Raw genomic sequence first — 13559 nt, 5'->3', positions numbered from 1 at the left:
GAAGGCCTTGATTTGCGTAAACGTCATTTCCTGTTTGTGCTCATGTCGAGTAACGTTAGTTGTTCTGCCATGAACGAGGCCTGTTGTAAGCTGCAGGTTATTGACACAGATAACAAGGTGTGAGGAGAAGTAATAGCGATCGAGGTTCCTCGTTTTTAAGGGTAACTCGTCGACAGTAATTAGTTGAATATATCAATTGCCTGGCATTTTAACGATAGTAATTTTCTTCTATGCTGACTCGTTAGCAAGCTAGTGTTTAACACGCCGCCTGGAGCAGCCAGTGTGGGCAGCAAAACAGGCTTAGCGGGCACTCGGTTGTTATTTTTTGGGAGGCTGTGTGATCATTGGCAGAGTTCAATACACCAGCTTGCAGAATAATAGCTAGTTTCACCGCGGAGGACTTTGCATTTCAGCCTGGATGAGCATCGGCTCCCAGTACACAACATTTTGCCAACAAGCTTAAGGAATCGAGGTAAGGAGGGCGCTTTAGTTGACGCAGAACTTGGAATAATGATTGATAGCTTGCTAGCTATTGCTAGTCATATCGCGGGCTAGTTGGCTGACTTTTTATATTAACATTGGCATGTTAATGAGTGCGGTGCGTAACTAGGATCGTTCGCAGTGGCAACTTTATAGTCGTTGTAGTAAAAGAAAGAAGTGTAGCATCGACGATCGAGGCTACTGTCAGTAAATACGGGGGTTACTCGTTGTTAGCTCATCCCGTGTTAGTTAGCTAGCTGGCTAGCGTGTTAACCTAGGTCATCGATTGCATTGTGGCAAGTGTCCTGCTTGTTGTCTTGAGCGTCAGATTCCCCTTTACTTGCATTTACATTGAGTTGAATACTGAATGTGGCTGTACCTGCACACAGTAGCCTATTAGCAACCAATAATGAGGTATGTTCTGTTCATTTTTGGAGAGGATCACCTAGTCAACCCTGGTAATTTGCATAGTGAAGTAGCTGGCTAGCTCGTTGAAAATGTTTTTCTGTGTAGCAGCTAACGTTTGGTTAGCTAGGTAACATTTAGCTAACGTTAACTGATTACTACTCTCATCAAGTATGCATGTAAACGGACTATCCCCCATGTTTGGTTTTCATTAATCAGGTAATTCAGACACCAATGTGATTTGTCTACTTATACAACTGCAGCTAACAAAAGCGAAAGTGGCTAGTGAACAAAGTTACGTGTAGGTCCACTCAGGTTCTGGTCAGTTTTAGTCAGATTGTGCATGGCCATTCGAGCAGTGCTGCAAAACAAAGTCGTTAAACTTGCTTAACGTTGTAATCAGCTGATTCTAACTTTATGACCCCCCACTTAGTGAATTCGCATATGTGATAGATAACGAGTGTTGTATACTTGTTTTCATCTGAGCATGCCGCAATGACCTGCGCAAAACCTTGAGGTGGTAGGTTTGTAGTACATTGTTGTAAGTGTCATGAATTACTGGAAACATGGATATTGAGACCACTGATTTTCATTGGACAGACCAGTCCAGCTAGTGTAAAAATAGATGTGGAATTGACCATGTGAGGAACCTATCGATTTTTATCTCTGCAAACAATACTGTGTAAACAGATGTAAAAGTCACTAGAACTACATCCTAAACTCGAGCAGGTTTATGTCACGTAGCTTAGTTTTTCGTTAATTATTGTTTTATTATCTTGGATTTAATTGCATGTTTAATTACGAAGATGTTATTTTGTTCATTGTTGTGGAGTTCACATATTTTCTCACGTAAATATAGTTTAGCCATCAATGTGTTTGACAGCTGTTTTGTTGAATGGGGGTGGCAGATAGATATGGCACTGTACCTTGGGACAACCCTTTGAATCATGTATCCTAATGGAAAACTTTGGCATGCAGGCTTTTAGCCATGTTATTGTGTAACCACTAATGGGAGCATGGCAAGATAGGTATTTTAGTTTGTTAAACTAGACTTGTGCTCACACTGACACGAAGCAGACATGTCAGTCATGTGAAAGACGGTTTGAATTTGCTACTGCAATTTGACCGTGTGATGAATTGGTTGTTAATGCCAGGTGCTTCTTAATTTTCATCGTTTATTCATATCTAAGTGGCTTGTTTGCCCTAAATATTGACCTTCTTGCCTCACCAAAGGATTGGTAATACATGTAATCCCCACAATGTTTTTGGAGGCAGAGTGGATCATTTGTAACCCTTTGCATTGTCATTTGTCTAAGGTATCAGTTTGGTTTTAATAATTTTACAACTGTTAATGTGTCTGTTTGTCTGGCAGTGATCTCCGTGGCGGTGAATTAACCAGCAGTTCAATTGTTTATTTTATCATGTCGATTTACGCAAGACTCTGTTGTTGTTAATTAGTGATGAATGTCCATGTTGCGCAAGACGAGCAATTTGAACGTGTGCATGCTCTAAGGCTCAGAGTTAAAATTCAGTCCCTTAATTTGGATCGGAGCCAAAAGCTGCAAGTTCGGGCATAGCCCCCATACTATGTGCAGAAGTGATTAGCTGAGATTGTTGGGGTGTCTCATTTCCCTTGTTTCCGCGCACTCTCTGTGGGTGTTCACCTGTTGATGAAAGAGGCTAATGGTGATTTCCATGGTTACAAGATGATCTCAATCTGTGACCTCCTACTGAAGTAATGAAACAGACCACAGTGCCAGAATCAATTAGAATGCCCCCCTTGGAGCAGGAAGGAGGCCTGGTAGCGTTCCTGTTTTTATCTTAAACAATTGACTGCTGCTGCGTTCTTATTCAAGATATAACACTGGCTTGGTTCACCTTGAACCCCTGAAAGGGCAGGTGAGATGAAACACAAGTTCAGACGCTCGTTTTGCTCTGTGTAACTGTGCCGGGGTGGTGCAGTAGTGGACCAGGTGTTCAGTGGCACTTTAATGTCAAGCTCCCTGGGCCTTGATGGTAGTAAGGGGATTCCGTACAGCTATCAAGAAAACCATTGCACGATGAGTCAGTTTTTACACGACACACGGGCAAAATAGGCTTATGCCAGGCCAGCATTGCCATGTGTGACTAATTACCTCAGCACATTCTCTCAGGTTGTGTGTGTGTTTCTCAGTGGCTTGATCTGTTCCACTGCTTTCTCCAAGGTGCTGAAGAGTGACTGCTGTCCCCCCTTCGTCTGACATCCTCATTTCTCGCCGACACTGTTCCCCTCCCCCGACCTCCCTGTCCGCCCCACCCTGAACCCCAACATACGCCCACCCGCAGCATGAACGAGGTCACCGTGGTCCGAGAGGGATGGCTCCACAAGCGAGGTAAGGACGGGACGCGCGGCTGCAGTGTACAGGTTGCAGTGTACAGTGTTTAGGATGTGTTTCCTCTGCTAGGATTTTAAATTCTTGCTCTTTCTCAAGGTCATTTGTTTTGTTTTTTCTCCGCCCTTGACTTTTCTCTCTTCTGGCCTGCAACACAGGTGAGTATATTAAGACCTGGAGGCCCCGCTATTTTATCCTGAAGAGTGATGGCTCCTTCATTGGCTACAAGGAGAAGCCAGAGATCTCCGAGCCCAACCTTCCACCCCTCAACAACTTCTCAGTGGCGGGTAAGAAGTGCACGACAGTGTGTTTCGGAAGTAAAGTCTAGGAGAAGTTGTGCTCTTGTAAGGCATGCAGGAAATGCACAACAGTCTGAGAATGAAAGCGAAAGGGCTGCCACAGACGATAAACTTACAACCTCAGTACTTCCTTTTCACATTAACCTCATCAACAGGTTTTTTAACTAGGTCGTAAACATGCCTCTATGTACACAGTGCACACCCATGCAGGGTTTCTTATTACTGTAAGCCACATATACCACCCTGATGCCAATGTGGTTTGTTATCGTAGCCGTTGTTTCTTGTTCACATGATCACTTCCTCAGTGTACGTTACTTGTTTTGTTTATCAACTAAATTTTATAGCTTTGTGTCTATCCTGGCTGGAGATGGTGATGATTAACCATTTAGTAGTATGTTAGGAGATTAAAGAATGGCTTATCCTATTTCTATAATTGTCTTTCTCATTTAATTATGTTCTTTAACACTCCACATCATGGTTTAGAAGCTGTACATTTTACATGTTCAGTTAGTTGTCATCATTTACAGTAAACGGCTAATGTTGAATGTGACCGTTAACTTGGATTGTCCTTGCACTCTGTTCATGTAGGGTTTCACGCCACTGATTGGCCCTTGTGCTCTCTGAAATTTCACAGAATGCCAACTGATGAAGACAGAGAGGCCCAGGCCAAACACGTTTGTCATCCGCTGCCTGCAGTGGACCACGGTCATCGAGCGCACTTTTCACGTAGACAGTAACGCAGAGAGGTGCGACAAAACAAAACAGGAGAGGAACAACAACATTGTAGAGGACATAATTTCAGAAGGACGATTTCCTGGTTTTGCTGCCAATTATATGAACATGCTCACTAGGAGATAGTGTTTAAATGATAAAAAAGTAGTATGTGTACAGATTATCCTGTTCTATCCAATTTTAAGTCTTATACTGTTCTTAAATGTTCAGGGAGGAATGGATACGAGCGATTCAGGCTGTAGCCAATGGGCTTAAGACACAAGAGGAAGAACCAATGGACATCAACTTCGGTTCCCCCGGTGACAACAGCCTGGAGGGCATGGAGGCTGCCATTGCCCGGTCCCGCACTAGAGTGGTCAGTGTCTAACATGTCTTTGATTTTCTTTAATGCCTTCTGCTGTACTCCTATTGGCAAGACCCTGCACTTTCATGCACCTGATCTGTTTCCATTCATGAACATTGAATTGTTCTCTGTTTCAGAACATGAGTGACTTCGACTACCTAAAGCTTCTGGGAAAGGGCACATTTGGCAAGGTGATCCTTGTAAAGGAGAAGGCCACGGGCATGTACTACGCCATGAAAATCCTGCGCAAGGAAGTCATCATCGCTAAGGTATGTCGGACAGGTCTGACCCAACTAAAGAGTGCTGAATGCAAGACTGCACTGGATGCAAGAAAAATGTTTTTGATACTTTTTTTTTTTTTTTTGTTACTTCTTACATTTGGCTTGTTTTATCAACTTAAGGATGAGGTGGCACACACGGTTACTGAAAGCAGAGTCCTACAGAACACAAGGCATCCCTTCCTCACGGTCAGTTCCCCCGCTCAACTGAAGATGGGTCACGCTGCACTCACTGTTAATTGGTGTTCTGTTCCATGTTCTGTGGGGTTTGAAACTGAAGTTTGTCCCACTCTTCTCTGTTTCTCAGACACTAAAGTATGCCTTCCAAACTCATGACCGCCTGTGTTTTGTGATGGAATATGCAAATGGCGGAGAGGTACTCTTCAAATCACTTACTTTCTAACATCTAACATTAGTTGGATTATAAAGTGTGTTATTACATGAGATCTTATAGAGGCAAGGAATTGTAATATTTCACAAATAAGTTATCCACTTCTTTCTTTGTGAATTAAGCTATGATGTGTAGGCCATGTTTGCATCTGTATTGAATATGTACAATGTGTTTCCTGTTGTGTTAGATCAATATGCTGATGTCATCATAATGATAAATATATGAATAGAATGAGCTTTTGGCCTGGTTGAATTAGCCTGTTCCTCTGTGTTCCCTCAGCTGTTCTTTCACTTGTCCCGGGAAAGAGTATTCACGGAGGACAGAGCCCGGTTCTATGGTGCTGAGATAGTATCTGCACTGGAATACTTGCATTCGTGCGACGTCGTCTACAGGGACCTTAAGGTGACCTCAATGAAACCACATAGACCAGCCCCCCACCCCACACGCACACACACGCACCCACACACACGCATTCTTTTTTTTATTAATGTGTCACCCAAAATGTGAAGCATCTTGTTGAAAAAGTAGAAGATACATTGTCATTCGTTAGTGAGGTGTTTGTCCACACTTATTCTAGAGGTCCAGCTTTACTGATGATGTCGTCTATTCTTTTTCCTTTTCATTCTTGCCCTCTATAGCTGGAGAATCTCATGCTGGATAAAGATGGACACATCAAAATAACGGACTTTGGCTTATGCAAAGAGGGCATTACCAATGAGGCTACAATGAAGACCTTTTGTGGAACTCCAGAATACCTTGCTCCTGAGGTAAGCACCTGCAAGCACCACTGACAGTACTTAGTCATTGTGAGTCTTTCCTGCTCTTAGTTTAAGAAGAAATAGCTACTCATACTGAACTTTTGTTCACAAATGTAAAATATTCACCAGAGTCCGGCAAGTAGGTCTCCCCACTGCCTTGACCTGGCAATCAAGCAACGTCATCAGCGCTAGTAGTTTAAAGTTAAACACTTTCCCTGCTTTGCCTGTAATGTGTAAAAAGCGTATCTGGGGTCACAAAGAGCTTGTCTTAAATGTGTAAATAAAACGGAGTGTTCAAAAGTGCCGGTCTCCCACGGTGTTGCTGTTTTTAGAATGTTTAGCATCTGTGCTGACTTCCTTAGTGTTTGTATATATAAAAGCACTTCAAAGAACATTGTTATCCATACATTGCCCAATTTCTTACTTCCATAACTGAAGATTCTCTCCCAGGGTAGGTGGCTACGTTTCTCATTATGCAGGGTTAAACAGCATCAGTGGAAAGTAAACTATTAGCTTCAGCGGCGCTGCGAAAAGTCAGACAGACGGCAAATAAGTCACTGTTGACATTGCAACACAGATAGGAACGCTGTGCTTTTCTCCAAAAAAAAATGGCCTCTTCCCTTAGCAAAGGTTACCCACTCTTTTTTTCTATTAAGACATCAGTAATATGTGTCTGTGTCTTGGTATAGGCATAGTAAAGGTTTACAATCTCCTAATGTTACATTAACTTGCCCTTGTAATGTAATTGGTATTGTCCCCCCCCTAAACACAGGTGCTGGAGGACAATGACTACGGTCGTGCAGTGGACTGGTGGGGTCTGGGTGTGGTCATGTACGAGATGATGTGTGGCCGACTGCCCTTCTACAACCAGGACCACGAGCGTCTGTTCGAGCTCATCCTGATGGAGGAGATCCGCTTCCCTAGGAACCTCTCGCCCGAGGCCAAGGCTCTGCTGGCCGGCCTGCTCAAGAAGGACCCCAAGCAGAGGTGGGCATGCAAGCGGGCGAAAGAAACCAAAGTGATGGTTGATACCCGTGGCACTAGGCCTGTCACAATAATTACATTACTAAAAGTTCAATATATGAAAATACGGACAGTCATTTTTGCAGACCACGATATTGCCTAATTGTTTACATTCACATGTTTACATTTGCATCATATTTGTTGTAGATCTGTGTTTCAAATACAGCAACATTTAAGTTAACCTAAAGGGCTTAGGGTTTATATAGGTTAGGGTTTATATTGATGTCTCCGCACTTACTATGAGTGAATTAAAATCAAGTCAGATATATCAACAGTAATACAAAAAGCCATGCATATTATGTACAACACCTCGTGTGTAGGATTTTGATCAAATATGATGGTGAAATTGTTTGATTCTGAAGGCTTGGAGGAAGTCCAGAAGACGCCAAAGAGGTCATGACCCACAAGTTCTTTGTCACCATCAACTGGTCAGATGTTCTTGAGAAGAAGGTGTGTGTGTGTGTGTAGCACACATTATTCTTTTATGCAGCCAACAATGTCTTCATTGTGTTAAACAGTCTCAGCCAACTGATAACTCACATTCTTCCCATGCCTTCATGTTCTTGTCCGTCAGCTCGTTCCACCATTCAAGCCACAGGTGACCTCTGAGACAGATACACGCTACTTTGATGACGAGTTCACAGCACAGACCATCACAGTCACGCCTCCAGACCAGTGTAAGTAGTCCAGGCTCTGCTGGTTTGCGGTTCAAGTAAGGCACTCTTTTCAGTATTGTAGTCTGGGCTACAATACAAAAGATGAGATTGCTAAGGAAGTCAGCTGATGTTGCATAACAATTAATTATATTTCAACACTTCTTTTAGAAGTAGCTCTGGTCTCCGAATAGGTTGTGCGAGTTTAAGAGCTTCAGATCCGTACTGTGGTCAATAACATTTAATTGAGTTTAGCCTATAACCATATCATTAATAGGTTACCGAAGAAGTCTCCCTACTTCTCTTTAACTGTTCTCCTTGGCAAAGTGTGGATGCTCTTTATAGCAGTTTATTATACGGCTCTTCACAATGCTAGTAGAACGCTCCATTGACTTGAATGGGATTTCCCAACGTTCTACGGTAAATAAATTCATGTAATTACCGCTGCAAACATATAATTACTGCTGTCAATGGCAACGGGTTTTGTGCTTCTGATACGTCTTTCATATCACTACGCAAGGACTGGAACTTCATTCAAGCGTGAAAGCAGGCGGTTGATCAGCTGTGTTCTAAAGAATGTTTGATTCAAGTTCAGCACCGTGTGTTGTTGCGAACTATTTGTTTCTCAGCAAATGCCACGATGAACGGTAACAAATAGGCTAGGCCATGTAGGCTAAAAGTCATATCGTGGGGAGTTTATTATTTTGTTTTGGCAAGTAGCTGTATAATAAGCGGGATAATGTATAGAACGCCGGTCATTATGGGAAAATAAGTCCCTTCAGAGCGAAACAAGACCCCTCCGCTGGCGCGTCGGGGTCCAGTTCACCCTGTCGGGACTTATTTTCCCAATAATGACCAGCGTTCTATACATTATCCCTCACATATTGTCCGATACACAGTCTGGCTTATTTGATTGAAATTGACTTGATTATAAGTATATATATATATATATGTATATATACTCTTTTGATCCCGTGAGGGAAATTTGGTCTCTGCATTTATCCCAATCCGTGAATTAGTAAAACACACTCAGCACACAGTGAACACACAGTGAGGTGAAGCACACACTAATCCCAGCACAGTGAGCTGCCTGCAACAACAGCGGCGCTCGGGGAGCAGTGAGGGCTTAGGTGCCTTGCTCAAGGGCACTTCAGCCGTGCCTACTGGTCGGGGTTCGAACCGGCAACCCTCCGGTTACTAGTCCGAATCGCTAACCAGTAGGCCACGGCTGCCCCAAAGTAGAATCTAGTGTCGGGTGTGATTTCGGTGCTATATGGTTACTCGCTGTCTGAAGACGTGATTTTGAAGTTGCAGACTGCAAGCACATTTAACTAGAGTGCTAGTTGCCCCGGTAAATCCTCACAGCCCTAACCTTTAGAACGCTTCTAACCGCTGAGTTGGAAGCTTGGGCTTTTAGCTCAGTGGTTAGAGCGTTCGTCTCCCATGCCGGTGTGTGTGTGTGTGTGTGTGTGTGTGTGTCAAGGTGGCGGTTCGAGGCCTGTGAGCGGCGAACGAACCGACCTTGTGACACATGTTTACCACTGTGTTGCTTCACCTCTTCATTTAACAATAGTCTGTAAATGTTTGGGAACTGAGGAGACCAGCTGCTAGAGTTTTGAGAATGAAGTGTTGTCTCAGTCTTACTAGACAGGATTTCAGCTGCTCGACAATCTCGGGTCTTCGCAGTCATGTTTCATGTTCCAAGTGTGATTGATCTCTGGACTGCAGGCAGGCCATTTTAGCATCCGTGTTCTTCTATTATGGAGCCATACTGTCCAGGGTGCAGTTGGTCACTGTTTTGCTGAAATACTCAAGGCCTTCCCTGAAAAAAAAAAGACAGACCGCTAGCTGTCTGTGTCCTGGAGGGGGAGGAAGTAGTGAGATATCTCTGTTTTGTTTGAAAGTCAACAGTAGTGGCGTTACCCAGCATCGCTTAGAGCACCTTTTAAAGAGAGACAGTTTTTCTCTTTGCCTCAGTCCATCGTAAATAAGCTTGGGCCGAGATAAGACAGCATGTATAAAAATGGTTTCTTCTTTGCATGGTAGAGATTTAACCAGCATTTGTGGATGGAGCATCAAACTGATTTTCTTTACAGAAACTGGTCTGTTTTTAATGTAGTGCCATCGGAGGCCCCAGAGATCACAACCGATTGATTAATGTAATTAGTTGTGAAATTAACCGTGTTTTCTTTAGCAATACACAACTTTTACAGCCTTTTGTTTGGCGAGACCTGTTGCTGGCATGAAATAAAAAATTAATGCATATTTTTCATGAGTCAAATTTCCCAGTGTCAACATGTTTTTTGCACATAAATATGGGTTTAAGAGATTTGCAGATTATCATAATCTAATTTTGTTAACATTTTACACTTTTTCGGAAACGGGGTTGCACTTTCAAGCCCTTCCTTGTGGTTCAGCTTGGATTATTTTCAGACTATTGCTATTGACACTATTGATCTACATTTGGTTCACATTTCATAATGGTTTCACTCCATATTTTTGTAATAACGCATGTCAGGCTGGGCAAAACTACTGTCTGTACTGAATGGTTTGCATTACATTACAATGGCAGTCTTTCACCACACACTGACACCTGCGTCCCTTCTCTTCCACTCTGCAGATGACAGCTTGGACACTGAGGACCCGGACACACGCACGCACTTCCCACAGTTCTCCTACTCCGCCAGCATAAGGGAGTGAGCCGCCCTCCCCCCTCCTCCCCCTCCCTCTCTCGCCCCCAACCAGCAGAAAGGATGCAACAGCGACACGTATACTAACTCTTGGACACACGAACGCCCACACACACATACACACACACACACACATACATATACATACCGACAAACAAATGTACTTAAATCAAACATCCATGCACCAGCAGATACTGTAAAAGAAGCAGGTCTCTTTGCGGATTTGATATCGTAGCAGTGACGGACTTAAGCCGACAAGGAAGGGTGGGGGGAAGAAGGGTTGGCTGTGTTCAGTTCAGAGTGTGCCTCTGAACAGGCCCCTTGCCTTACCCGACACTACACACCGTGCACCGTGACGGCCATACCAACGCTTCACCACCTGTCAGGTAAAGAGGAGAAAACCAAACTTGAGCACCAGCGAGTTGCATGACGCACACTGGAACACGCGCTGAAGCACATCCTCACACGTATAAATACACACACACACACACACACACACACACACACACACACACACATAGTAACATGTACACAAGAGAGTCCTCCCCTGGACCACCTGCACTTTCCCTGGCCAATCGAGTGAAGATTAGATGATGTGCATACTTGTCTGGGATGGGAGGACACGAGCAAAATACTTAAAAAGAAAGAAAAACATTTCCCCCCTGATTGTTACAGTTTTCTTTTCTTTTTTTTAAAAGAAAGCCATATTTCTGCAATTTTTACAAGTGCTCTTTCTGGATTTAGCTGTTACCAATAGTGTTGAACTGTTCCTGCAGAGGGTAAAACAGAAAAAGAGAGAGAGAAGGCGAGAATTTGGGGAGGGACGTGTTGGAAGAATATTGGTGAGGGTAGTCACAGCTCTATATGATCGTGTATGTGTGTCCGGATGTGCGCGTGTATGTCTGTGTCTGTCTGTCTGTGTGTGTGTTGTGTGTGTGTGTGTGTGTCTATGTACTTCTGTATGTTCTTCATTTGAAAAAAAAATGTGTGAAAGCATGTTGTGCTCTATCTTAAGGAGTGCAAGAGAGAATGTGATTTGATCAGTGAGAGTATGTCAGAGTGTGTGTGAGAGCGCATGTGTGTGTGACAGAGAATGAGTGTGAAACATTCGTCACAGATCCACATCTTAAAGTGTGTCTTCATCTTTTGATTTTGTATATGGGCATAACAGTACAAGATGGATTCAGGGGGTGGGGATGGGGGACAGGACACCCCAAGATGTGACGTTAGCGCTTTAAAGGGAAAAAGGAGAGAGCTGGAGCTCTTCGGAAAGGGGATGAGAGAACCCTCAAGAGCTGAAGCCGGGGTCCCCATGTATAGGGGTGGGTGGGTGGGTGGGGTCACAAAGACCCATGTCCAGAACCATGTCCACTTGCAAGTGTTAGATAGCATTTGTCCCTTTAGCTACTGGCCCATGGAAATGAATGAGTATTAAATATGAGTTGATTTGTTTAATCATCTGTATAATTTTGGAGGCATTGCTGTAAAGAGATTTGAAGAAGAAAAAAATGAAAATCCAAGGAAAGAAAAATATAAGAATCCAAGGAAAGAATATGAGAATCTCAATTACCCAACTGACCCTATTTAAATGACGAATGCTCGCCTGAATAAATTGCCTGTACTTGTGTAATGTGGCCAAGTTTGACTGATGTCGAGGAATAGATGGAAATAGGCACTTAAAATTCAGAGACACCATCATTAAATATGCCTTTTGTTTTTGTCTTTTTTTTTTTCTTTTTTTTTTTTTTTTGGTCTTGTAGTTAGTATAAACCCTCAAACAGGAAGTGAGAGAGGGCAAGTCAAGTGCTTCCTGCTTTTAGTGTGTATTTAAATGTGTGCTCACCATTGCTGAAAGGTAATTTTTTTCAGGTGAGACACAGTTTCTACACACTGTTAGGTAGTGTGATGTGTTTAAAAAAATGGTTTTGCCTTTTTCCAACAAGATGTTTCATTCAGGGAACATCATAAACTGATTTTTTTTTTTTCTGTTTCGATTATTTTATTTTGATCTGATTTTGTTTTGCTCATCGTTTTGTTCACCCGCTCCCTCAAATGTCTTGTTAAAATATATAAATATATATATAAAATATATATATATATTAAAATAGTGAAAAAATGTATTTCCTCCATTGTCTTTTTGTTTCATTTCAGTCATAATTTGTGTGTGTGTGTGTGTGTGCGTGCAGTTGTGCTTGTTTGTGGACTAGTTGGGTGGAGGTTTATTTGTAGGTCTAATCTTGGATCTGCTCAAGCACAGGCCCAGCTTTGTCTCTTATGAGTATCCCCTCAGAACTTCATCCAGCTTTGAGGTGATTTACTGGAAGAAATAGCTTCTTCAGCAACGCTTACATTATTATGTCAATGGTTATGTTGTCAGATTCTACAGATGGTCACAGGCATTGGGCGTTTAAGTATTGTTTTTAAGGACCTGTTTTTCTCCACAATGCCTTTAGTTAGCCACTAGATGCCGCTACATACTTAGGAGTGTTTGATACAACCTGCACGCTGCTAAGTGCAAAGTCACTGGCCCACACCAAAGTCAAGCACCCATCCCAAATGCGCATCATTGTATATACAGTGCATTGTTTGGACCATTGTTGTCTTTCCATAATACTTTGAACACATCAAACGATAACCCCTTTTCCTTTTTAAACAGAAAGGCAGCTGAATCTGTATAGCCTTCCAACTCACGTTTTATCACACCTTCAAGGAAGGACAACCACGGCAGCTTTAAAAAAATAATTTCGCAGCGTAGTGTTATGCTCCTCATTTGAATGTGATAAACAATCACGAATGTCACATCTCAGTGCTGGTGTATGTATTGTGCTTTAATCAAAATTCGGGAATTGGAGAGATCTCGCCTGAAAAGGATTTTAGTTTTTAGACATCTGTTGCGAATTGCAATTGTAACAGGTGTTATTTGCTACAATATATATAGCTTGTAATATTTGTTATTATGTTAGTAAACTCTTTACTTGACAAAAGAAGTCTCTGTTTCTTCATTCTGGTGTGATGTCAGTGTTTATAAACAGCACTATTTCGCAGCAGTTTCTAGTCCAAGTAAACATATTAGTTTGGTTCCTGTCAGAAGCTGTAGCCTACCAGTCAATTTGGTCTCCGCCCCTCAATTAATCA

The 13559-nt window shown here is 42.6% G+C and overlaps 1 protein-coding gene across 3 annotated transcripts; it reads left to right on the top strand.

The window, feature by feature from the left end:
- Positions 1-12188, top strand: akt2 (v-akt murine thymoma viral oncogene homolog 2). Of its 3 annotated transcripts, none has more exons than XM_042062766.1 (14): positions 1-117; positions 3090-3257; positions 3416-3544; positions 4191-4302; positions 4499-4643; positions 4769-4900; positions 5033-5098; positions 5217-5285; positions 5580-5702; positions 5939-6067; positions 6831-7045; positions 7444-7531; positions 7656-7758; positions 10355-12188. In XM_042062766.1, exons 2-14 carry the CDS (start codon positions 3212-3214, stop codon positions 10432-10434), a joined length of 1437 nt encoding a protein of 478 aa, XP_041918700.1. In that variant the 5' UTR covers positions 1-117; positions 3090-3211; the 3' UTR covers positions 10435-12188. The 3 variants fall into 3 exon arrangements, with proteins under 3 accessions (XP_041918700.1, XP_041918699.1, XP_041918698.1); XM_042062765.1 differs by having other exon boundaries at positions 24-161; XM_042062764.1 differs by having other exon boundaries at positions 37-472.
- Positions 12189-13559: the final 1371 nt, after the last annotated feature.

This window comes from Alosa sapidissima, chromosome 15 (genome assembly GCF_018492685.1).
Source record: "Alosa sapidissima isolate fAloSap1 chromosome 15, fAloSap1.pri, whole genome shotgun sequence".
NCBI lineage: Eukaryota > Metazoa > Chordata > Actinopteri > Clupeiformes > Clupeidae > Alosa > Alosa sapidissima.
The sequence above is the reverse complement of the archived record's forward strand: the minus strand, read 5'-3'. Positions and strand labels throughout refer to the sequence as shown.